This window comes from Oculina patagonica, chromosome 14, assembly GCF_052425735.1.
Source record: "Oculina patagonica isolate OP01 chromosome 14, crgOcupat, whole genome shotgun sequence".
NCBI lineage: Eukaryota > Metazoa > Cnidaria > Anthozoa > Scleractinia > Oculinidae > Oculina > Oculina patagonica.
In genome coordinates this window covers 9,399,782-9,427,555 of record NC_135771.1, presented here as the reverse complement: position 1 = coordinate 9,427,555, position 27,774 = coordinate 9,399,782, and the positions used below count along the sequence as shown (strand labels likewise).

The window sequence follows — 27,774 nt, the reverse complement described above, 5'->3', positions numbered from 1 at the left end:
GAGTTAACTAGGAAATTTCACTCTGTGAGCATGAAGGCATTTTGGTAAGTTGAGGGGGGGGGGGGGGGGGGGGGGGGGGGGGAAAAAAAAAAAAACCCCCCCCCCCCCCCCCCCCCCCAAAAAAGCCGCCGCCTGGTTGAGTTAGACTGGGAACAACGTGAACTTGTCAAATAAAGTGGCGCATATCGCACCATAAATTAATATCTTATGGTGTCAAAAGCCTTCAAGACAAGCCAACAGAGAAGAACAAAGTACACCTGACTTTGAGATACATTCGCGAAAAGAAAGAGAGTTAATACACTGGACTGCTCACTGCACTGGGGCGATTTATTTTATTTTGTCAATCTCTGCCTATTTCCTTGTGACTACTGTTATAATAGCTTTTTTCAGTACTTAAATTAATGTTTTATAAAAACCTTACTACTATCACCTATAAAATATATTATGCCTGTAAAAATATATTATAATTTTGATGAGTTATACTGGCTACAAACAAGCTCTAGAATCTACTCTGAAGCTAATTCGTATTTCAAACAGTTTAAACAGCAATCTTATCGAATTCCATTGTTGATGCAAAAGTGATGATTTGTTTCTTTCCATTTTTCGTTAAATGCTAGGTCGTGGTGTAATGTTAACCACAACGCCATTTTTTGCTCGAAGAATGAGATGAGGTCGAAGGTCTTCGTCTTTTACAATGTTCTGTGGAGCAACGCTCAACACGAACCTGTACCAAGGAAAAGAACTGTCAAAGATTTGAGGCTACTCTTTCTTCCAGTTACTTTTAAAAACACGCGTTCCACGCACGCACGCACGCACACGCACACATGCATACATAAAACATGTGTCGTAAAAGGTATACGACCGATGCAAGAATAATAATTCCATACCAATGGCGAAATGTTTCAACCGATTCCGGTCAGAAACTTATAGTAAAAATCTGTATATATTAAAGGGACTATGTCACGGCGGATTTTACCAGATTTTTGAACAGCCCAAATTTATATTTGTGTCGCAGGAAACCTAAAAATAATAGTCCATTTTTAGTGCAGAATGCACTATTGTGATGGTTTGGTGGGTTGGCGTCTGCTAAACCCCTAAACCACTAAACCACTAAGCCGCTAACGCGGTGTAAACTTTTAATCACCAATTAATTAATTAATATCAATTAATTAATTATTCCTGAGGAAGGGTGGGGGTGGGGAGCACCTGACCGTACCCCTAGATAAAACCTGAAGCACATCTACGTTACTTTCATATGAAGATCTCAAACGTATATATTTGTTTCAGAAAACCCTTTGCTCTCCTTGTGGTACTACTTAACGTAATTTACACCAAACGCATGCGCAGATTAGTCTACGTTGTTTTCTGGAACTATCATGAACATCGCTTGTATTGCGTGTTTGCGGTAGGCTTCCTGCAGACTTCTTGGCGCCAAGTAAAAACCGCAAATTAATTAAATTAGATTTTGAGACTTTCACAGCGCTTTCGTAATTAGGTATGCAAAAACTTGCACCGGGATTTTCGGCGTGAACACCTGATAACCAGGAAACAAATATCCTAGCTGTACTGCGTTTTAAAAAACCTGTCGAAAAATATGTTTTTTGATTAGATTTGTTTCTTTAGTTTTTGAGAATCGTCTTTCGTGCAGTCTAAACCGTAACTTAATTAAATTAAACAAATGTCATCGATGCCGCCGTAAAACAAACAAAAAACAAAAGTTTCATGTTATCGCATTTTCAAGGAAGACAAAAGTATTTTGTTACAAAGGAACAAAAGTGTCGTGTTACGTTTGCAAAGATTAGCGTAAGGAACACCTGGGAAAGAATACAAGTAGCCTGTGAACATTTTTTCCGAAAGTAAAATAAAGCAAATAAACACGAACATATATAAAACATCATACTTTCAATTGTTCCATATTGCATTCTGCACTTACCAAATCATCGAGATTTTTATTAAAAATTGCTATATACGAGCACTTAAACTGTCAACGAGCACCTTTGGCTGTGGATGGCTCGGATGGAAACGGATTTCAACTTGAAAAAGTTAGGCTAACGTTTTCAAGTTGTTTCCGCGCGTCGTCAAAAAATCGATATTTATAGCCAGGTTGATTTCTATCCGCAAATTAGGATTATACCTTCCTTTAGATGTTCAAAGGTAATGTTTTTTTATGAGTTTAGTTGCCTACCACTAATTTCAGAACAGTTTAGACCAAAAATCCGCGAAATCCCCGTGACATAGCTACTTCAATTTTAAACAAATGGCTACCCAACTGCTGGGCGCCTCTTTTCACACGCCACACCACCCCCCCCCCCTCTCTCCCCACATTTGCCCCCCCCCCCTCTTCCCCCACACTTGGCACCAGAGCAGAAGGTCACTAGTTCGTCGGTTACATTCAGACCAATTCACATGACTTACTTGCGAAGGATCATTGCCACTGTAATTTTCACCTCGGCCAAGGCAAAACTTTGACCAATACAGTTCCTGCAGGCATAGAAGGTGTGAATCATCTGTTACTGTTCGTTTCGTAGGGTATCAACATTACATGTACAAGGTATATTAATTGCGGGCCCAAGAGAGGCCCGCAACCATAATCTTGACAGTGACCAGCGGATTGCGTATTACGCGTGCGCGCCACGTTTATAAATGCTATCTGCAAACCGGAAGTTGAAAATTTTGTTCTTCCACTAAGAACGATCGGAATGCAAAAAATGTGTCAATCACGACAGTTTGTCGAAACACCGGAAGAGAAAAATCTTGTCTCCAAGAGGGATAAGAATGCGAAAAATCAACAGTTTGTCACATTAGATCGAGGCTTCTGTCTTGCAGACATTACGTTTTGCAAACGTTGTTTTATAGGTGTTGCTTTTGAGAAGATCTGCTGTGATTGTATCACAGATAAACTACGGTAAAGCGAATGATTCCAACAACGGTTATTCTCGAGAAATTCCTTATAACACTGACAACAAAGCGAGTTTGCCGACGGAGGAAAATCACATCTCAATTCACACCGCGTGCTCGTCTACACTTCGCATAAAACTGTCAATCAAAAAAACAACTCTGATTGGTTCGCGGTAATAGGAAACGATAAAAACATTCGTGACTCGCTTAAGCGTGACGCGTTACTCGACCTTACTCGGAATAATTTTCTTTTGTCAAGTGATTTATCGACACTGTGAAAAATTTTCGTGACCTGTTGAAAAAATTGCCGTGAAATGAGGTGACTTAACTTATTTCTTCTTCCATCATGAACGGTTACAATGCGAAAGGATCTGAAAATGTGTTGTTCAAACAGGAAGTCGAGGAATCTTTTTTTGCCAACTTCTGGAAAACTCCCCAAAACTTCGACTTGAAGTAATTTTCCAAACTAACAAAAAACACTTCCCTCCCAGTACCTTCTCTTAACTGCATCGAGGCCCGCACTTTCTAACCCAGAACGCTTGTACAATCAGACAATGTAGACGGTTATGTAATCCTTTCTCTTAACAAAGCTAACCATCTCCAATCCATTTAGTTCTTGTTCAAGTATTAGCACCGTGCCTTCAAAAGGTCTTGTGCGAAACGCTCGCGTTGACTTCTTTTTCGCAATATTTAGTATATTCTTAAATTGCGTTCTGTCAAAATCCAATAACCGTCTTGGAAGTCACTTTTCTAATCGCAAAATAAATTAGATAGAAACTTAGCAGTTACTCTCTCTTAGTTCCTTGCCCCCTGGTGGGGGATAGGGCCGGGGTTAGCAGTTAGACTACAAACTTCTTTTTGAAAATATAATTCAGAAGCTTACCTTGGTCCGGCGGAGAAAGGAATATACGCATATGGAGACATCCGTTTCATGTTCTCATTGGTGAAACGAAGAGGATCATACTTCTAAAAGAAAAAAAAAACAGTAAAAACTGTTCAATTAAGTGCATACGGATAAAGATACGGTAAAGACACGGTAGCATTTTTACTAGTCTCCTTCGCAGCCGTTGTTAGGGCACGTCACGCAACGATCCCTTCCTCACCAACTGGGCTCGTAGCGTTGCGTGACCAGACGCTGAGAAGATTGGATTTGTCACGTGGTGTTGTGGATGAAACCCTCGTGTGTGACCATTCAAATAAAAGCTATTGAGCAGAATTTTCGGGAAATATCATCAACTGGCTAACTGATAATTATTTTGCCTGTAAGCAGAATCCCTAGTGGGGTAAAAGGCTAAAAAAAATCGGCGAGCGTAGCAAGATCTTCCTCCCCAGACCGCGCTAGGCTCGGTGGGCTTGCCGATTATTGTTTCAGAGACCGCGGAGCAGGAGAAGAGTCTTTAAAGCCCCCAACTTCAAGTCACTAGTCAGCCCCTCCCCCCCCCCCCCCCCCCCAAATAAGAAAAATGCCCCGCGGTCTCTGTGTTTTCGCCTTTACTACACTAGGGAACTTATTCACAGGCAATTATTTTACATCACCTCAGGATCCTCCCAAACATGTGGATTATGATGCAAAGCAAATATATGAGACGTAACCCATGTTCCTACAAGGAAAAAGAATTAACTAGACCAAGACGAACAAACCAATAACAGACCTGAGGTTGTTTTAGAGTTCTAGTACTGGCGCTATGAGGCAAGGATCCTGAGTCAGCAGTTTAGACATTCAACTACTAAATCACTGCTGCATCTGGGCTGCTCGTTATGGTGCTGTTGTTCGTACACACTGAAGTGAATGCGGGAAAGGTCCAGGGCTCGAGACTAACTTTTTTGCTAACTAGCCAAGTGGCTAGTGAGAGCTTTAATTTCACTAGCCAAAACTGATTTTCTACTAGCCACAATTTTTAAGCATAGTTCTCCTTTTAAGGGGGGGGGGGGGGGGGGGGTGAAAAAATGAGCGATAATGTTGAAACCTTTAACCGTAAAATTATGCTCCTTAAATCTTCACGTTTTTTCCCCTTAAAAAATTGGGCTTTGACGCGTTTGTTCTTCACTATAAAAATTGTACATGTAAATGCGTTATTGTCAACTAGAATTTTGTTTTAAGCTTCACATTCTATAATGTCAACAGTTTACTTGTTAGTTATATTCTCTGAAAGACGATTTTAATAAACGGGGTTTCTTGCCACTAATGCCTGATTTCTTCACTAGCTTGGCTAGTGAAAGGCCAAAACCTACTAGCCAAAACTGCATTTTTTCTAGCCTTTGGCTAGTTGGCTACCTTTAGTCTCGAGCCCTAAAGGTCTATTCATCTCCTTTCCCAATATAACTTAGCTTCACACAAGAAGCTAAGTTAGTTTCAAGTAAGAACTTGGCTCAAGCACACTTGAAAATCTCAAGTCGCACTTGAGATTCACACTTGATGACAATGTATATCACTTCCGGTACAAGCTGTCAATCATCATGAGAACCGTGACATTGCTGCACGCCGCTTTCATTTGCCTTCCATTTCCTACTGGTCAAGTGCGGGCTCAAGTGTGGTGTACACCATACTTGGCGGCGTACTTCGGCTTCTTTGAACTACGAAAGTTTCCATGGTCACCAAGTAAAGTTCAAGTAAGCACGATTTACCCCTTCACACTCAAAGTAGGTTCCAAGTGCACTTAGATTATACTTACGAGCTCTATAAGCCAAGTATTTTCTTTCCTTTTCAAAGCAAGATAAAAGCTAAGAACTAAACTTCAACTCACCTTCAGGTACAACTGTGCCATTGATCTCGTAAGGTTTGTCCAACAAACGACTAATTCTAGGGACTGGAGGAAACAGTCTGTTGCTTTCCTTGATGCAAAGCTGAACATATTTTAGTTTACCAAGATCGTTCCTATGAAACAAAAGCTTACTGATCAAAACAAAAAAAAAAGGATGAAAAATTCACATCACCAAACAGACCCCTTTCTTATCCAATCAGAAGAAGGAACAAAAACTTGCATACATTCGTTTTCCCGCGCTTCGTGCCGGTTACAGGTATTTACTAACAGTTTTGATTGGTTCACTGGATTGTCCGTGTCTTTTGTGATTGGCCTGACATTGAAATCCCTTTCCCCTCCACCATAAATATCACAAAATCGCAATTTAATTATGAAATATTTTGGGAGACTTGTAAAACATACTTATGGCGACAAAAATTTCAATTCCTTTTTCCAATGACACCCCATATGAAGACTTTTTAAAACAAAATATTTTTTGCGAAAAAAAAAAAAAAACTAGAGTCAACATAAAAAGAGACAGACACAGACACACTAGAAACAGATAATTCATCAAGACGATTAACCCATCAGATGGATTATCCGTCTTGATGTGAATTTGAGACGGAGAGACTTCGAATTTTTCTCGTTTCTGATTCGCATAACACGAATAAACCACGTCGAACCACCGGTTTGCATTTAGGTTACAACTCCACAACACTAGCAATATGGCGGCCATCAAGTGCTTTATCATGTCAACCACGAGAAAAAGAACACTTGAAGACAATTCAGTACTCTATCGGGAAGTTTTGCGAAGTACACACTTCAGGGCAAACATTTCTCGTCTTATGCAGCTAGTGGTGTGTTGCTAGGGCAGTATATTAGGAACGAAAGCAGCTTGAAGAGGAAAGAAACCATCTTTGTTGGGATCATGGCTACCACAACTGGAACGAAGCGCAGTTTAATAAAAGAGTGAGGGTAACATGTAAGACATTCCAGTATAACCTCGACACCTTCTTCTTTGCAACTTTAGAAACCTCCTTTTCTTTCCCAGAATGGGACACGCTCTCTCTAGTTCCAGGCTTCTCTGGACATTGAGGACAAGATGAGATGAGTTTATCCATCCGAGACGGATGTTCCTTCCTAAAAATCCGTCTAAATAGATGGATAATCAGACTAATAAAATTAGACAGATCATCCGTCTAAAATAAATACTGTCCCGTTTTCACACTAAGAAGTATTATCGATGTTGGACGGTTAACCCATCTAAGACGGACAGCCTTCCTATTTGTTAAACCCCTCGCGCCTCCCGTGTTGCGCTGGCATCTAGTTCTCTTGCAATTCTTTTCCCGCATTCAGCAATCAAAGAAAAATACGATAAAGAGGGCTGTGAACAGTACCTATCTCAAAATGGAATATCACTCACCATTCAAACTCTTCCTTATCTCCAAACACTTCATTGATTTCCTCTCGACATTTCTCTTGGTGCTCTGAAAACCTTGCCAAATTGTATAATGTCCACGAGATAGCTTAGATTTGAATAAGAGGATACAAGACTGTTAATGAAAGAAATATGTTATTATTGTGATGATGACAATGGTGATGACGATGAAGATGACGATTATGATGAAGACGATGATGATGATGATGATGATGATGATGATGATGATGATGATGATAGACTCGTGGTGTGAGACTTGTGGTGAGCTGGGCCATTTACTAGGTTGATAGGTGACAAGCGTCCTGCATACTGCTAGGATCAGCAATGCCGAAATCATCAAGTGTGTGGTAAATAATAAAGATGGTAAATTTTAAGCTCAGTGATAAATAATGTTCAAAGATGAATTTTTCAGTTTTCCTTTTCTTTAAGTTATGGAAGAGACTGGGCGAGTGAAAACTGATCTGGTCAAGTGCAACTTGAAGGTTACTCGCCCAGGTGGCTCCGAAATTTCATCACAAGTTTACAACCCTGTGATCAACACATATTATCGTTTTTAATTTTTTAACAAAGTACGTAGTATTATCAACAGCAAATTGTTGTACTTACAGCTCGCTGTGGTGTCATGCCCTGCAAACATAAATGTCATGACTTCTGATGTGATTCCTTCCTCTGATAAACTCTTTCCACTTTCATCCTAAAGCATGACACTTTTTTTTCAGTAATGGATAAAAAATAATATAATATAATATAATATTTTGATTTTCAAGGTATGCAACTCATGGAATTGCATATTTTAAAGTTAATATTGACTGTTGGCACTGTACTTAATTTTAACTTCTTGTGCGCAGGCGGGAAGTTTGAAAAGTACAAATTAAAAGAAGGGTAAGAAATCCTTGAGGCAATAACTGAGAGCAACTCTAGCTTCTTGAGTAGTCTCCAAACTTCTTGAATGCAACTTACCTTGATAGTGCAAAGCTAAAAGCATGAACCAATTGTTTCGTAACATTGCCATTAGAAAAACATTTCACGTCTGAAAACATTTTCTTGCAAAGCGATGCACTATTGGATTATGATGCACACTTATGTATGCTGAATTTGATTGCGTGGCTCTGCTAGACATGTATAACTGCAAGTAAGACTGAAGAGATATAATAGAGGTTGACTGTAGGTACTTGACAAGTGGAGGGGGACAGAGGGGTGGGAGCTAGCCCAGGGGAAAAGGGTCTGGAAGCGGGAGAAGGGAGGGTGGGAGGCGGGATTTCTAAGGTAGCAGGAACCAAGAGAAATCGAGTAAAATTTCACAACATATCGCTGTATCTGGGGGAAACAATTTATGGGAGCAAGGAGGATTAGACCCCCTGTCCCCCTCCACTTACAAATTACCCTACTGCAAGTTAAGTTAGGTCTAGAGAGTCCACATAACTAAAGTGTTATCTGCTTTTACATTACCCTGGCTGCAAGAAGGATATCTAAGAAGTCCAAGTATTTCTTTTTCATCAGCTTCTCTTGTTCAACCTTAAAAGAATGTAATGCAAATTGGTGCTTGCAATCAATGGAGAAATTTTGAATAATTGAACCCAATTCAAACCAAGCGCATGTTTGATTTAGGAGAATAAAATCCAAAGGATTGGTATATGTTAATAATAAAATTCAATTTAGTTTGATTAGCCGACAATAGTTGGAAGAATATCAAACTTACAAAATCTGCAACTGTTACAATTCTTACATTATCTTGTAAAGCGGCTCTCCTTTCTTTGATGACTTCTTTAGCCTTGGACTGGGTAAGGGCACAGTCCTTAGAGAATTGTCTTCCCCCTGGTGTTAGTTGATAAATAATGTCTGACAATAACAGAGGGTTCCTAAGGAAGAAAGACATAAAAAGATGTGTTAGAATTTTTACAAAAATAATTAATTATAATGGTCCACCTTATAAAGAAAGGTTTTCAACCATTAACATGCTTGCTTCATGTTATTCATTATTTTGGTGGGTGGATGGGGTGAATGAGTAAGTAAGGTAATTAAAAGATTGATTGATTAAAAGACATTGGTTGATTGTTTGTTTGTTTTGATTCAGATTGGTTGAAGGGTTGATTATGAAATTGATTGATTGATTGACCAATTGCATTAGATTGACTGATCGACTGACTGACTGACTGATTTGACTGTCAAGATATATTGATTGATTGATTGATTGATTGATTGATTGATTGATTGATTGATTGGTTGATTGACTGACTGATCACTTGGAGAAGGAAGGAAGAAATTAAAGAAGGAGGAAGAAGGGGAGGGAGGGAGAAAGGAAGGAAGGAGGGAGGGAGTAGGAGGGAGGGAGGGAGGAAGGGAGAAAGGAAAGAAGGAGGGAGGGAGGGAGGGAGGGAGGGAGGGAGGGAGGAAAGAAGGAGGGAGGGAGGGAGGGAGGGAGGATAGAAGGAGGGAGGGAGGAAGGGAGAAAGGAAAGAAGGAGGGAGGGAGGGAGGGGAAGGGAGGAAAGAGGGAGGGAGGGAGGGAGGAAGGAGGGAGGGAGGGAGGAAGGAGGGAGGGATTGAGGAAGGAGGGAGGGAGGAAGGAAGGGATCGAGTAGGTACTGTACGTAGCACAATTAAGTAAGTTAACTGCTTCATAAATTAAAACACTTACATGAGCCGGTTTAAGATCTCTTCACTTGCCTTATAGACTGCTTTAATGTAGGGATTGCTTTTTCTACGGCAAGACAAAAAAAAAGGCAAGGTCAATTTCAATGGTGACAATAATTAATATATAACTTGGATTGAGATGTTACAGTTGAACCTCTCTAATATGGACACTAAAGGGACAGAGGAAAGTGTCCGTATTGAAAGGTGTTCGTATTGTAGAAGTCACCACTATGGCATCACTTTTGACTTCATTGACATGCTTAGAGTATTACGTAACTAAACTGCGAGGCCCATATACTCATCTTTTAACTGCCTCTAAAATTGATGGATAATGTAGCGTCGAGTCACACTGTCTATCAGGAGAGTACTATATTGTACATCTCAGCTACATGAACTGTATACGAATAACGAAATGTTCTGCAACGCAATGCTACATGCAGGTAAAAAATTAATTTAAACGTCTAAGATGAATAAAGCAAAACGTTGTTGTTTTGTAACCACAAATTAAGAGGCCATTACATATTATGGACACAACAAATCATCGCCTGATCACTGTAGTGTCTGTTAAAAAGAGGTTAAGTTTATATGGATTTGCTCCTTGCAGCCGAAATTTAGTGTCTGTTGTCAGTATTACAGAGGGTCCGTATAATAGAGGTTTTTTGTGAAGAAAATATATGAGAATTTTGTCGGGACATCGAAGATTGTCCATAATAGAAGGTGGCCATATTAGAGAGGTTCGACTGTATTTCAGTTTTATTGACAGTACATAAGTTATGGTAGTACAGCAAGAATTACGGTGTTGACTTTGTATTGTACCCAAAAATCAAAATTCAAACCGGGCAACTGATGTACAATTTGCACTTGCCTGTGGAGTGAGTGAGCACTTATTTCCAGCCCTGGCTGGCTACCCTATTTTATGGCTTTTTTACTACATATCCCGGGGGGGTACTCCCTATAATGGCCTATACGGGGAGGCTCCGCCCGAAAGGGGTACCTTTTTCAGGCTTCAGGTATATAAAAGGGTAGGGATTTCACGAGTTTAAGTATATGAAAGGGTATGGAAATCTGTCATTTGGCTATTTAAAAGGGCCTTTAATTAAAATATTTCGAACAGACACAATTTATGGCTGTATTATTTTAATTTATTAAGCCCTACAAAAAAATGACAAGAAAACGTCCTATTTTAAGTCCACGCCATGTCTCTTAGGTATATGAAAATGGTACCTTTTTTCAGTTAAAGGTATACAAAAGGGGTACAATTTCTGTCAAAAATGGTACATAAAAGGGTAAGGGGTTAGCACTTGGGGCGGGGCCTCCCCGTATAAAACTTTTTTAGTACCCCCCCCCGGCTACATATTTATGTTTTCAATTTGTACCTTGCATTTTCTGGGTGCATATAAGTTCCTAACAAAACAACATAACACCAAATCTTTTTTAAACAAATAGTTTTCCCCCAATTCCCTCTGAAAATTTCCCCTACTACATGTAGCTAGTAACTCACTCTTGGGTTTGACAGTTGCTCTTGTAACTAAGGGCACACTTGAAAAGGGAATCCAACGTCATCAGACTAATGTGATGGAACAACTCCACCTCACCACTTCCCTGTGAGGACCACTTCTCCTAAGAGGCAAGGAGAAAGGATTTTTAAATGTGGCTAAATGTAGTTTAGTTGGCTAAATGTAATTTAGGCTAGGTTAAATGCGAAACAATGCTGGCCAGCAGTTTCTCTCAGGGTTTTGGTGCGGGGTGGCCGGGGGTTTCGTGCAGGGGCTTCACATGGCTTACAGCGTGGCCTCAGATGTCAAGTCATTCCGCTTTTTGCTTTCGCTAAAGATAGTTCGCACAGTCTCTTTATTCCCGGCCCATCCCTCCCCTTTGTCATGGTAAGTATGCGGTAAGTATCTGTGTTTCCACTGTCTTTTCAGTGTGACGGTGCCGGGTGGGTGGTTGCCGCTCACAGGGTTGTCATGGATACCCTAGACGCTTTCGGCTCAGCGGCATTCGTGCTCCACCCTCCTTGTAGGCACCATTCCCCAAGCTCATCTATTGTTGATGAGTTTAACAATAAAATATTATTCCACAAGCAGAAGGAGCAGTAGCCTAATAGATACTGCGTTGGAATATGGTTTAGCAGTCCCGGTTCGACCCCTGGTCAAGGTCACTGTGTTGTGTTCTTGGGCAAGATGCTTTACTCTCACGGTGCCTCTTTCCAACCAGGTGTAGAAATGGGTACCAGTGAATTTAATGCAGGGAGCCCAGGGGGGTACTCCGGCTTGTAAATGACGGGGATGATCGAAGGATTTTTTTGGGTTTGAAATGTTCGATTCTGGGATTTTTTTGGGTAAGAAGATTTGGCAAGTATTTTTTTGGGGTGACTTGATTCAAATAGGGGATCTTTTTGGGTATTAAAAACAAACTTAAGTGATTTGGCACGGCCTTGGCGTATTTATGGTATGATGAATAAACAAACACGAGCGTTATTGCCCCTCCTAGCAATTTAGGGGTAATTTGACAAGGGATTTTTTTAGGGGTTATTTTTGGTCCAGGGATTTTTTTGGGTAATGTCGGAAGAGTTAGGGATTTTTTTGGGTCCTGAGTTTTGCCTTCATTCGATCATCCCCGTCATTTACAAGTCGGAGTACCCCCCCTGGGGCAGGGAGGTAGCTTTGAGATGGACTAGCATCCATCCATGGGGGAATAAATATATTCCTAGTCACTTCACGCTACTGAAAGCTCCGACCTGATCGGCCACTACTCCAAAGACTACAATCATTGACAAAAGTGTTGACACATTGTCAATTTACGCCCCTTTTTAATGTTATATTATGGACCAATTTCATCCTTTTGCCCTACCTTTCCAACCCCCCTTCCCCCAATCAATGTTGTAGTTTGTATCTAAGAGTCCTTTGCTACCATTTTACAACATCGGATGGGGGGAGGGGGGTATTTTAGCAGACAGTCATGAAATTAAATAACTAGTGGTAAATTTGTCATAAAAATCGCAAAGCGACATCAATGTGTCAACTACTTTTGTCAAAGATTGTAGACTTAACCCATTATTCTAAAATCGTGCACTGGATAGAGTACGAGGTGATAAATAACCAACTAGGTGTGTAACAATGAACTGAACTATATATCTTTAATCATAGTTATAAGTGATTAAGACGGAATCCACTAGGAAGTCGAGTAATATTTATTAAAGTTGGACAAAAATCAATTTCCAGAATATAATTTAAATCCTATTGCGTTATTTCCTACCCTTAATAAAAGGTAAAGATGTAAGTAATTATCCGTGATAACACCAACAACAATTTCTTATCAGAGTCTGAGAAAATGAATTTCAAAGTTCACAAGGTATAGGCAAAATCTCACGTGTAGCCATTTTGTAAATTCGCCTTAAGCGTTTCAGTGGAATTCAGCGGAACTTCAAAATGTGTTTTCGTTGTGTGGTGTTGTTAGAAAAGATTTCTTTTGATAAGATATTTGAAGCAGTAACAAAAATGTTTGCAATAAGGTGGAAATAATTCTGGTACAACAATTTCTTATCAGAGTCTGAGAAAATGATATTTAAAGTTCACAAGCTATGGGAAAAAGCTTACATCTTTGAAGCGATTCAGTGGAATTCAGCGGAACTTCAAAATAAGTTTTTGATGTGTGGTGTTGTTAGAAAAGATTTCTTTCGATAAGATATTTGAAGCAGAAAGCTTGCAATCAGGTGTAAATAGTTTTGGTACATAATTTTGTCCAATAACTACTCGAAGTCATGGCGGATTTCCTCTTAAGTTTTGATAGCATCATATTGATTCCACCACTATCAATATTAATTGCAATAGTTTTGGCAATTATTGATTGTTATTAATTTTCAAATGTTCTCTTTTCTTTGCCTGAACCAAAAAAAAAATCATTTAATAATTATATTTTATTTTTTCTCCATTGTCTGTTTTCTTCTTTGTTTTGACATCAAAGGATTAAAGATTACATTCATGAAGGTGAAAATGGAAAGTATATGTATATAACTAGTTAATTTGCTTTGTAAAAAGGTAACCCCCATGTAACCTGCAAAACTGCAGTTCCTGGAATTTCCCCATCTCCCTCTAGGACAGTTCATATTTATTAACTGCGCTGCGCAGTTCTTGCTCTGCACGTCCTTTTTAACTGCGCTGCGCAGTTCTTGCTCTGCACGTCCTTTTTTTTTTTTTTTTTTTTTTCTCAGTGACCAGACTGATGCCCCCGCTCGGCCAGGCTGGGGTCACGCAATGTTTAAAAGCTAGAAAACACTTACTAATGGCAAATTTTCAAATGCTTTGGTCTTAATAAGCATGTTTAGCGTGAGATGTCCGATTTTGAAGCGTTTTATTCAAACAAAATTCTAAATTTTCATGCCTCGAAAGAAAAATATATTTCAGCAGGCCAGAATCTGTGAATAAAAACCATTACTGTTGGTGTTAAAGAATGTGCTGACATGACAAGTTTCACTTTCGATCGGCTAGACATCGAGTCACGTAATGTAAAGGGAATCCTTTGGTCTTTACTTAACAAATATATTGTGAAGTATTTCTCTCTTAAGTGTAATCTATTTTTTGGCTGTACCATTGAAATGATTTTAGAGATATGAAGAAAAATTCCCTTCACAAACATGCCTTGACTTGTAACGCTTACGTCATTCGGTATGCTAGGGAAATTCCCAATACCATTACGTTGTTGACAAAGAATGTGCTAGCTGACATGACAACTCTCACTTTGACAACTTTGCGTATCCTCTGATCTTTTTCTCCTTTTTTGTCTTTACAAAGAATGTTAAGTGTGAATTATTCGATTTTGAAGCGTCTGACTCATAGAAAATGATAAATTTCCACGCCTTCAAAGAGAAATATAATTTAGCGGGACAGAATCTGTGAATAACTACAAATACGTTGGTGTAAAAGAATGTGCTGATATGACAAGTTTCACTTTCGATCGGCTAGACATCGAGTCACGTAATTTTTCATAGCTATTATTAGCTACCTTTCTTATCTTTGCGAATCCTTTAGTCTTTACTTGAAAAATTAAGTGTGAAGTATTTTGAAGCGTTTGAATCAAAGAAAATACTAAAATTTCATGCTTTAAAAGAAAAATACGCTTTTGCGGGCAAGAATTTACATTTATTTACATTACGGTTGTGTCCTGGAATGTGCTGGCGTTAGCAAATTTTTAATTTCACAAGGCACTGATCGGCAAGAATCACGCAATGCTCTGAAAGCTTTAAATCTGCTACAAATGGAAACTAAACAAATCCTTTGGTCTTAAACTAGCATGTTAAGTGTGAAATATTCGACTTTTTAGCGTTATGTATTTTTGAAGCTGTGTCGTCTAGAAGATTTTTGAAATCTGAAGGAAAACCACTGAGACAAACATGTAAGGCTTACTTCACTGCTAAAATAAATTCCCCGGGGAATTCACATTTAGCTGAAAGCAGCTCTAGTGTTCTTCTCAAATTTGATTTAATTATTTCCATTTTCGGAGTGAGTTATTCAATCTTTAAACGGAAATTCGATACAACACTGGATGCTGATTTAAAAGATTTTTTAGTTTCATGGATCAGGATCGTGGAAATTAAATTTGGCCAGCATTAGCATATAAGAAAAACAATTAATTGCAGATGGAACTAGTCAACCATGAAATGTCACACAAGGTGTTTTCTTACCATTTTGTTTGTCAGTCGCGACATTTTTTGACGTGACGCGGGTAAAGGGAATGGGAGGGGTGGTTCATATTTTATTCCCCCACATGGCTCCGTCACGTGACCAGCGCAGTTTTAAGCTCTAAGAGCTTCTTGTTTTTTTTTTTTTTCTCAGTGACCAGACTGATGCCCCCGCTCGGCCAGGCTGGGGTCATGCAAGGTTTAAAAGCTAGAAAACACTTACTAATGGGAAATTTTCAAATGCTTTGGTCTTAATAAGCATGTTTAGCGTGAGATGCCCGATTTTGAAGCGTTTTATTCAAAGGAAATTCTAAATTTTCATGCGTCGAAAGAAAAATATATTTCAGCGGGCCAGAATCTGTGAATAAATACCATTACGTTGCTGTTAAAGAATGTGCTGACATGACAAGTTTCACTTTCGATCGGCTAGACCTCGAGTAACGTAATTTTTCAAAGCTATTATCAGCTACCTTTCAAATCTTTGCGAAGCCATTAATCTTTACTTACAAAATTCAGTGTGAAGTATTTTGAAGCGTTTGAATCGAAGACAATACTAAAATTTCACGCTTTAAAAAAATACGCTTCAGCGGGCAAGAATTTACATTTATTTACATTACTTTTGTGTCCTGGAATGTGCTGGCGTTAGCAAATTTTTACTTTCACAAGCTAAGGCACTGATCGGCAAAAATCACGCAATGCTCTGAAAGGTTTAAACCTGCTACAAACGGAAACTAAACAAATCCTCTGGTCTAAACTTAGCATGTTAAGCGTGAAATGTTCGACCTTTTAGCGTTATTTATTTTTGGAGCTGTGTCATCTATAGGATTTCTGAAATCTGATGGACAAACATGCCCTGACTTGCAAGGGTTATGTCATTGATAGATTAATTCCCCGGGGAATTCCCATTCAGCAAAACACAGGTCTAGTGTTCTTCTCAAATTTGATTTAATTATTTGCTCCAATATTCCATTTTCGGAGCTGGTTATTCAATCTTGAAACGGTAATTCAAGACAACACTGGATGCTGATTTAAACGATTTTTTTTGTTTCACGGATCAGGATCGTGGGAATTAAATTTGGCCACCATTAGCATATAAGAAAAATGTTTAATTTCGGATGGAACTAGTCAACCATGAAATGTCACGCAAGCTGTTTTCTTACCATCTTGTTTGGGATCAATGGTCGTTTCTAGGAAACTGCCCACCTACCCCTCCCCTAACCTAACATTAACACTGACTTCTTTCTTTGGGCAAAATGTTAGGTTTGGGGAGGGGTAGGTGGGCAGTTTCCCAGAAACGACTACCCTTGTTTGTCAGTCGCAACATTGTTCGACGCAGGTAAAGGGGATAAAGGGAGGGAAGGGGTGCATTTTCTGTTCCCCCCACATGGCTCCCCTAAAGTGCTCACGAGACCAGCGCAGTTGTAAGCTCTAAGAGCTCTTGTTTAATTACAACTGACACTAGTCTGCATTAGTATCACTACTTTATGATAATCACAATATTTTTGTTATGGTATTTCAATTACTACAATAGTTATGACCTTAATAGTCCCCCCCCCCCCCCTTGACAAGCTAAGGTGCACAGGGCTCTAATATCTAATTTATAAGACAAATGGAATCATTGTTTTCAGTAAATATTCCAACACTGTAAACTTAAAACGTCTTCAGTCTGTCATTGACTTTTTTTAAGTGAAGAGGACATTTCAGTGACTGTGTGGAGAGCAGCATAATCAGTGGCTTGTTGTGTTTAAGCTGAATGAAACACGTGAAGAATTCGAGAAAAATAATTTATGTTGTAAAGTATTAAGTATCTCTTACCAAGAGAACATTTGTAGAATCCTGGAATATTCTGACATATGATCTGAGTATCTCAAAGTGAAAAGCTGGAGTAAGAAGTCTTCGCATTCTAAACCACTTGTTTCCATTTGCAGCGATTAACCCATCTCCTACAAAAGAAACAAAAAAATACATGCAGAGCTCTGCAATAACCAGTGAGATTAACACTGCATAAACAAAAGGCTGAAGTCTGTTCCCTTCTGGACAAAGGATTGAAGAGGGGGGCATTGGGGGTTGCTGAACACCGCAATACCGCAAAAAAGTCGGCAAATATCGCAATACCGCAAAAAATTCTGAAAATAACGCAATTTTATAGTAAGCCTGTAAGGCTGGCAGTTTCGTTGACCTGAGGGCGAAAAAGAGGTAAAAACAAGCGGTTGGACCGTGGAAAGAATAAAATGGCTTTAAACTGGTATGTTAAAACAGTCAAATTGTAAATTAAGATCTGTGACAAATTAAGACTGTTTCAGGTTACTTCTGAAACGACCAGAAACGGCTAAAAATGGTCGTGAAGGATACGTTTTTACACTGACTTTTGTCGACCAAAACGCTAAGCAAACGCATCCTGCGGGTTGGGAGAATATTCACGATTAAAATTACCGAAATACCACACCAAAAATTGGCCAATACCGTAATACCGCAAACCCCAATGTCCCCCTCATCGAAAGGAGCGAAGCGACTCACAAGCTTCAATGAAGCAGCGAGGAATCAGTATTATTGGGACTCCATGTGGAGTGGAGTCGGAGAAAGTGCGCTGGACTCTGGATTGAGCGGTCCCGGTTCGAGCCCTGGCCAGGATCATTGTGTTGTGTTCTTGGGCAAGTCACTTTACTCTTACAGTGCCTCTCTTCATCCAAATGTATAAATGGGTAGCGGCGACTTTAATGCTGGGGGTAACCCTGCGATGGACTAGCATCATATCCAGGGTGGAGTAGAAATACTCCTAATCGCTTCATACTTGTCTACTGAAACCGGGATATTAGCTCCGGCCTGATGGGCCTTAAAGGTCAAATGCAACGAAATTGGGAATTTTTTCTTTTGTCCGCAAACCTGTCGCTTATGAAGGTATTAATGATAATCTACTCTCACAAATGGTTTTTGTGCGAATTTTGGCGCTTAGGAGATGAAAATCCGACGATTTCCGAAGACTTCACGAAAACGAACCAGAAAATGGCCGCGCGTGGAATGGAATCGAATAGAGGTATTTGTGACGTCAGGTTTGGCGAGCTTGTTTTCACGTGTTTTGAGCGGCGGTCATAAATTTCCTTGCAAATCCTTGGCTTTGTTCGATGGATTTCCAGAGTTTTTGGAACAGCCGTTAGTTGAAACCAATGAAGACCTTGATTCAAGCTTTCGAAAAGCCTAAATACAGCCATATCAGTTCGAAGTACGGGTATCGGCCAAGGAATAAATTGATTTCTAGAGTGATTTTCGACTCTGCGAGTGAACAAGATGGCGTTTAAATCGGGCAACATCTACATGCAACAACAACGAAGGAATATGGTCAGATAGATTGGTGAGCCTAATAAATATAGGCTTTATTACTTCTTCAAGCTGTGTTATTTTAGCGAACATACTCAGCTCGGGCAATGCTACAAACTGTACCAATAATCCCAGATTGCAGTCCTTATGAACAAAAGCAAGACAAGATTTTAACTTAAGATTCAATTATTTATTAATTTCAAGTTCTTTAGCAGCAGTTTCTATTATATTTAGAGGAACTGCAGAATACCCCGCCACATCGAGCCCTTTACTGAAAAGCGGTGGCTACGCGGTACGCGGTACGCAGTGAGAAATAAATACAAGACTGGAAGTTATCTTTTTCGCTGGCTACGCGGTACGCGGTACGCAGTGAGAAATAAATACAAGACTGGAAGTTATCTTTTTCGCTGGCTACGCGGTACGCGGTACGCAGTGAGAAATAAATACAAGAGTGGAAGTTTTCTTTTTCGCTGGCTACGCGGTACGCGGTACGCAGTGAGAAATAAATGCAAGACTGGAAGTTATCTTTTTCGCTGGCTACGCGGTACGCGGTACGCAGTGTTTAATGAATGCAAGGAGTAACTGCAGAATACCCCGCCACATCGAGCCCTTTACTGAAAAGCGGTAGAAGCTTTAAACTCATTCCCCTCAGCTAAATTATTATGCCTGGTATTAATATTGTTCTTTATTTGCTGAATTATTAACCTAGGTGGTTTATCCAGGTTATCGTAGCATCCTTTTACTTCTGTCCCTTATATTTTTCAGTTGATTTTACTGATAATTCTCTGAAAAGGGAATTGTCTTGGGGTGTAGGTCGATGTTTAATATCAATTCTAACAATAATTTATGGCAACTTGCATTTCTTAAGGCCCAGGTTATAAGATCCGCTAACTTGTGATGATTTCTGATGGCTTTATGGTGCTGACACAGGACATCAGTATAGCAGGGACAAATATACACCTGGTATTGTGTTTCAATGTCCCTGCTTACACATTTTTGTATGTACAATCATGAGATTTTGTCAATGCTGCATGTTGCTGTTATATTATAAACAAAATATGTTAGGAAGCAGGGATGGTGCAGTGGTGAGAGCGCTCGCCTTCCACCAATAATGGCCTGAGTTTGATTCCCCGACTTGGCATCATATGATATGTGGGTTGAGTTTGTTGTTCGTGCTCGTCCTTGCTCCGAGGGGTTTTCTCCAGGTTTTCCAGTTTTTCTCCCTCCACAAAAATCAACACTTCCAAATCCCAATTCGATCAGGAATACTCAACCCCACAAGCTTCTAGTTCTAATCCTTTCCATGTCTAAATAAAGGTTATTTCTTTATTTTTTATATAAAGTTGTTCATGCAATTTGTGATTCTATGTCAGCTTCTTTGTTTTGTACATTTATTAGTACTACTAACAAGTAATAGGTTCGTTTGTTATGGTTGGACATATGCAGAACCCATTTCTGTCGACATGCTAAACAATCACAGCCCATTAGTATGACCTTTTGAATTTGTGGGCTGATTGCATGAAACCAACACATTTCAAGACGATGTCGAAAGACAATGTTGAGAAATGGAAGCAGAGAGATGGCTATGCACGTACACTGAATGCACGTGTAAGAAGGCTCATAACAGTTTCAAGTACTTTCCAGCTTATTACTTTGATGGGTCAGTACTAATTATTTGTCGGTTAATGCTGCCAAACAAGTTGTGGTCATTTTTATTATATCACTGGTAACCATAGCAACAGTAGAATCTGTTAAAAATACCCTTAATTTTCACTTTAGGTGCTTATAGCTCAACAACGAGCTAAATGATAATCAGCTAGATTTCAATCAAAGTAAGTGAAGTGATTTTTCAAGACCCCCTTAGGAGGCATCATAGCCTCTGCATGTGCTGCTTGTAATTTATCACCTTATCTCAGACCAGACCTTGCTTGCCAAGGGATGAATACAAACAGTATGAGTACAAACAGTAGGTGCTTCAAAAAACTATTTCCAAGTTTACAAAGAAATCAATGATTTTGAAAATACCCAATTTCAGAATGGCTAAAAAACAAAACTCTTCGGCCTCACAGAATAGGGGGGTGCTGGACTCTGTAACTGTACCTAAACTCAGAACATTTCAGCTGATTTGGCAACCCTATCATAGCATGCTAGACTAGACACTGAAAATCCCACCCTTCCCCAAACTATTGTATCACTACTCCATCCCAGACTCATCTGCTTGAAAAACATAGACTACGAGCAGTCCCTATTTTTTCGCAGAGTCCATCCAGCTTGAAGCGAAAATTTTTTCGCTTCAAGCTCGACGGACTCCTCGAAAAAAAAAAATTGCTTCAAGCTCGACGGACTCTGCGAAAAAATTGGGACTGCTCGTAGTCTAGAAAAACATTCAGCAACGCACATACAGATTCCTATATAGCTCAAAATGGGAGTATGGGAGTACCCTCAACAAGTGGGGAGGGGGTCTTTGTATGGGGTGCCATTACCGCCAAAATTATTGCTTTATTATTATTAGGCACTAGTGTGTTATTATTAGGCACCAGTTTATTATTATTAGGCACAATGTTTTATTATTAGGCACCAGTTTATTATTATTAGGCGTTTTTTAACTTTTTAATTTTTTACAATTTTTTACAAAATACTAGTGAGCAGCACAAGCAACGAAGAAATCTTGTTGACTGAAGTTTTATTCTCCTACCGGTTTCGTCTGATAACTACAGACTTCGTCAGGGAGTTTGAACAAGATTACATTGGAAACTTATTTTATACCTATCTAATGTAGGACAAATCACGTTCCCATAAGGGTGTGAACAACATAACACCCACTAGAAATTTGCGCAGGATATGACTAAGATCCTGCGTAAAATAGTAATGTTTAATTTTGGGGCTCACGGATTTAACGTTAAATCCGTGAGCCCCAAAATTAAACATAACTATTTTACGCAGGATCTTAGTCATATCCTGCGCGTATTTCTAGTGGGTGTTATGTTGTTCACACCCTTATGGGAACGTGATTGTCCTACATTAGATAGGTATAAAATAAGTTTCCAATGTAATCTTGTTCAAACTCCCTGACGAAGTCTGTAGTTATCAGACGAAACCGGTAGGAGAATAAAACTTCAGTCAACAAGATTTCTTCGTTGCTTGTGCTGCTCACTAGTATTTTGTAAAAAATTGTCCTTGACACCAAAAATACCCATATAGATTATTTTAAGGGAGTATGCCAAAAGCTGTTACTGAGGAATTTGTAAAAGGTCAACAGTTTTGGGGCAGACAAAATTATGAAGAGTTAGTTTCAGAAATAAATTGTCATGACACAACTACAGGAGTGGTTGCAGATTCTCCTGAGGCAGTGGTTCATGACAAAATTGCTAGACAACAAAGTTTTATGCAAAAAAGTTAACCGATCTGGTCGGGTTTATGCCTTAGATTTCTCATAAATAGCTGAAATTAAAACTAAATTACCATTCAGTTGTACATACCAGTTTATTGGCCACAAAGGCTGATTTACAGTTTATAATGAGTGCTATGCAATGCAACAGTTGATGTATTGGAATGAGGTTAATGCAGATCTGAACAACAAATGCATCGAGTAAATTGGCCTTCACAAGTGAAAAAACTCATCTTATAGTTTGTATTAAAAATAAGCTTGTCTTGGGCACCGACAATGTTAAGTCCGGGGTATTTTCGTTGTTATATTTAGCATTCATAATAATTTCAAATATAAACAAACAATTGAAACGAGTGTTTCATTGTACAGAATACTGTACATTAAAACGTCTGCATGCACGATTTAGTTTTTTAGAAGTTTGAAACAATAGAGAGAATATCATTTTTAAGTTAAAAAAAAACATAAACAAAAAAGATTTGTCTGTAACTTCAGAACTGATTCATGCACAATTTCCTTCCTGTAATAAAAATTAAAATATATTTTTAATACCATCCTTAATTTGCGATTCACAATATTTCACACAAACAGTAATGTAAAGTTGTATTTTTGGTAGAAGTTCATGAGGCGACTAGGGTCAGATTAAGAATGTAGTGTGTGAATCTGTTAAGTTCAATAAAATACAATTGTCAATACAATACAATAGAAGAAAGTACAACTTTGGGGTCAGACAATGGGTTAAGTTTATTAGAGACTTTACCTTCGCAGTCTGCATTTCATCGCAAACGATTTCGCATTAGTCCTTGATTAACGGCTTTCTCTTCAAGTTGGTAATAAGAGGAGAAGCGCCAGGTCTCTTTCGAAGTTTCTACGGCTGGAACTCGGACCAAAGTGCAAGATTCTGCTGGAAGCTTTCTGAGAAAAACATGTCGGATGATACTGTATTTGCCGAGCAAAGCCGGCGTGCATTTGGCATAAACATCCTCTCTTTTTCGTCGATCTCAAACATTCCTTGCATCGCTCCTCGCCTTTAAGAAAATATTTCGAATGTTCATCCGGCTTTATCGTGATTTTAAATGCCAAAAGATGCAGCAGACTTGTCAGAGACAACAGTACTTTGCTGCATCTTCGCGCGTCGAAGCTCGCCACATGTGACGTCACAAAATCCATTTCCGACAATTTTCCGAAGCTTTTCCGAACCGTTCCGTTTGTGAAGCGAAGATAAAGGGCTGTCTTCAACGTTGAATATCTCAGCAACGTTTTAACCAAATCGTTTCAAACTTCAGATTATGATTATTCACAGTAATTCCTTTCATTTAAAGTCAAAATGAATCCAAAATAAAATTTGGTCAAATTTCGTTGCATTTGACCTTTAATGTGGAGTGGATGCCAGTCAATTGCAGGAAGCCCACCCTGCCTTAAGGTTAGTTCCCAGTATTGCATTGCGCATCCCTTTTGTGCATAATTCCATGCCTGATTAGCGGCACACATTAAAAATGGCAGCTTTTTCTTTATGGCTGGACCTCTCCAGAGATGTATTGAATGATAATGAATAGAGTGTGTTCATGGCAGCCATGTTGGAGGAGTCTAACAATAAAAGATATTTGCATAAAAATGAATTTTTCCCCAAAGGAAAAACATTCTATTGTTTCACTCCTCCAATATGGCCGCCATGAACACAGACTATACAAGACAATGAAAAAAAAAAGATCAAACTGGTTCAGAATTTTTTTAGCTTTTTTAGCTTTTTATTTTCTTTTTAGCATAACATATACCATCCTTTATTTCCATACATATCTCACTCTTCAACAAATCTTTTCCTAGCAGTTCATGGAAAGTTTGTTCTATTTGACCCTAGCCGTTATAAATTATGACCTAGCTCCCACGAGTCTCCTGTAGCTCAGTAGTAGAGCATCAGGGGAACGGTGTGTTGAAGGTCATAGGTTCGACTCCTGTTGAGAGAACTATAAAAGTTCTTCATAGCACTTACCAATAAATGGCTTGATAAATTCATAGGTAGGTGCTTTTGGTGCATTGCTACTCTGAATAACCTTGATTGTGTCTGGATGACACAGTACTAAATTGACAGCAGTTGGACCTCTCCGTGCAATGTAACATGTTTTGAATTCATTAGCACATCTAACATGGAACTGAAGAGTTGTGCCATCATGTTTTTTGGTCTGCAAACAAAATTATTACCATCACTATTTATACCGTATTTTCTCGATTAGACGCCCCCGGCATTTATTACAAACTTGACCTGGTGGACCCGGCGTTTATTTGACTCCTGCAGTTTTTTCGAGCCTGGTTTTCATTTAGAAACGGTTTTTATTCGCTGTTTTGACAAAAATGTATCTGGCTGATATACCTTATTGTTACTTATTTTCGCGGGACTTAATTTTCGCGATTTTTGCGATTTTAAACCAGTTAAATTAAAATCAGTTAAACCAATTTTGAGACTTACTGTTTGTTAATGTAGACCAGTATTTTGACACTTTTCGCGAAATTAAGTTCCCGTAATCTTATTTTTTTGGCCAAATCGCGAAATTTAAGTCCCGCGAAATATGGCCGTTCCATTTTCGCGAAATTAAGTGCCCGCGAAAATAAGTAACAATAAGGTAGATACAACTTAGATCATACCTTAAATAAATACCTTAGGGGCCTATTTTCAACTCCACCTTAGAGACCTGGCATTTATTCGGTACCTGGCGTTTAATCGAAAAAATATGGTACTTTAAATACAGAATTATTTATTTATTTAGAATTGTTAATTTTTGACAGGGCTTCAACCTCCAGGCTAGCATATGCAAGTTGTCTCCCACCCTTTAACCCCCAGGGGCTACTAAAAAAAAGTGCAACCCCTTACCCTTTTATATACCGGCACCATTTTGAAAGAAAAGGTAACCCTTTCATATACCTTTTATTGAAAAAGGTACCCAGCCTTTTGATTATATACCTAAATGACATCCCTACCCTTTTATATACCTGAAGCATGAGAAAGGTACCTCTTTAACAGAGCGTTCCTGTATAGGCCATCAAGTGCTTTCTGAATCAAATTGAATACGATTTGAAGTACGTGGCTATCATGGTACAGCCCCGGGGGGGTACTTGAAAAAGTTTTATACGGGGAGGCTCCGCCCAGAGGTCCATCCCCTTACCTTTTTATATACCATTTTTAATAGAAAAGGCACCCCTTTTGTATACCTTTTATTGAAAAAGGTACCACTTTCATATACCTACACGACATGACATATACCTAAAACGGGAAATTTCCGCGGCGATACAGCCAAAAGTTGCGTATGCTCGAAATATTAAATGTAAAGGCCTTTTTTAAATATTTTAATGGCAGATCTCCCTACCCTAAAAGTTCATATACTTAAACTTGTGAAATCCCTACCCTTTTATATACCTGAAGCCTGAAAAAGGTACCCCTTTCAGGCAGAGCCTCCCCATATAGCTCCCCATATAGGGAGTACCCCCTGGGGGGGGGGGGTGCAGCACAACATCAGAGAGCAACATGAGAGACTCTTCAAAAACTCATTAATAATTCATAAGCCCATCAACCTATCAACTGGTCGATAATACGTCACGTGGATCGACTTTATATTGATAAAACCTCTTCCTTATTAGTATGCGGTGTTTTATCAGATATAAAGTCACTGCACGTGATTTATGAATATTAATTAACAATACATCAACTGAAACAACAAATGGTGGTGAATATTTAATGTTCTTTACACACGCAGTACATTTACTTTTGTACAAAATTAATAGTACAGTTGTTAAATACAGATCCAGAAAAATTCTGTACCTTTCACCATTCTCTTTGCACACTTCTTCGGCAAATTTAATCTGCCAAAAGTTCAATGACTCAGCCGTCGTACTGGTTATGTCAGTGTCCAAGCATTGCACTTTAGAGTTGTCAGTTCTGAAGGCGCAAGGCTCGATTGCTGGACTTCGGTTTTTCCTACCATTCTGCCATTCTCGAAAAATTTTCAAGGACCACTTTGTCGCTGCCTATGTTGACTTTGGGGTAGCACTTTCTAATAATTTCCTCTCTTCCTCGGCATTTTTAGGCTTCCGAAAAGCCCTGGAAGTGGACGCCATGTCCTCTTCGTTCAGTTCAAAACACGTGTGAGATTTGATTTTCTTGCATACTTATTTTCTACGTAATATTTTTTTCGTATGCTAATTTCCAACGCCACAGAGGCATCGATGATATGAACTCTATTGGGACACGCTTATTTAGGAATGTCTTTGAAGCCGTTCAATAAACTCGCAGATCGTGCTTCATCAAGTCTAAAACACTCGGCTGCGCCTCGTGTTTTAAACTTGATAAAGCACTCCTGCTTGTTTATTAAACATTACATAACAACTTTCCTCTAGAGGGCCATTTTTTGAAAATTGCTTACATTATAGCCGGCAATTCATGACAGAACACCCAGTGGAGTTCTGGGGAGCAAAGAATGCTGCACAGAGCTACCCGCTTAGAATATCTCACCAATAGGGGGGTGGGGGGGGGGGGGTTGATAGAGGTATATATTCTCACAGTATAATAGTCTTTAGTAGAAACTCAACCGTGTTCTATTGAAAATCTGCGAATCTGATTGGTTCTCCCATTGTTTTCTATTCGCTGAGAGAACACGATCGCGCGCTCGTTACTCATCAAAGTCATTTAAAGATTGATTTTTCTTCATTTTTGGCGTATGAGAACGTAAAATTGTAGGTTTTTGGACTGCAGTCCTTTAGAGTTTCTACTAAAGGACTTTGAGAAAGTCTAGTAGTCCAATTGCTAAATATAATTTGTATGAAAAACATTGTACAGTCGAAGCTCTCTAACGGACACTCTCGTAAGCGGACAGCTCTACTTACGGCCACCTTGTTAGAAACCCTGTTTTTACTCCCATACAAACTCTGTATTTTTACATTCTCGTAAGCGGACATTCCCGTAAGCGACCGCGGACACTTTCCGAGATTACGACTTAGACTTTTTCTTTGTTTTTAAGCTCCCGTAAGCGGACACCGCAAAGAAAATCATATAAAAAACCTCTGTATCTTGTATTAATCAATCAACTTCACAATGATTATACTGTAATTATACAGTACCATATTTCAGTGTTTGTTTTGTCGTCATCCACATCCGGTTACATTTCGAAACACCACTAACATGCATATTACCATTATGTTAGCTGGACAAGCTCCCGTAAGCGGCCATCTATCCCCTACACCTCTAGTGGCCGCTTACAAGAACCATTCTCGTAAGCGGCCAGCTCCAGTTGCGGACACTTTTTTCGCGTCCCGAGGGTGTCCGCTTATGAGAGCTTCGACTGTATGCATAATTAAGTAACCATGTAATCAAACGGAAATCTTTGCAATGTTTCTGCATACTGCAGAAAACAAGTAAAAATAAGCTTACATAATTGAGGTGTCCTGTAAGCCAGTGACTTGGAAACGAGGGAAACGACCGAGCTAGCCTTCTTGCGATGCGGAATTTCTTCACCAGTTTTATAATCAGATTACAAACGAGAATAATTCCAGCCGCTGTTGCTACTAGAAGCCAGAGGCTAGAAAAGGAATTCATGGCAAATCCGTCCATATATATACTATTGAAATGATTTCTCACCAATGTTACAGCACCGCTCGTTCAATAAACTGCAGATCTTTGATGACTTGCGGCCGCCATC

At 39.2% G+C, this 27,774-nt stretch overlaps 1 protein-coding gene across 1 annotated transcript; it reads right to left on the bottom strand.

Moving 5' to 3' along the window:
* Positions 1-137: 137 nt before the first annotated feature.
* On the bottom strand, positions 138-27,774 carry LOC144639173 (cytochrome P450 4F1-like). The gene is made up of 14 exons (XM_078498440.1): positions 27,507-27,774; positions 24,081-24,270; positions 17,206-17,333; positions 11,212-11,330; positions 9,715-9,777; positions 8,804-8,936; positions 8,527-8,592; positions 7,684-7,771; positions 7,063-7,165; positions 5,643-5,773; positions 4,435-4,499; positions 3,782-3,864; positions 2,416-2,481; positions 138-724 (listed from the first exon to the last, which is right to left on the bottom strand). The coding sequence occupies exons 1-14, from the start codon at positions 27,684-27,686 to the stop codon at positions 607-609; spliced, it is 1,533 nt and encodes a 510-aa protein (XP_078354566.1). The 5' UTR covers positions 27,687-27,774; the 3' UTR covers positions 138-606.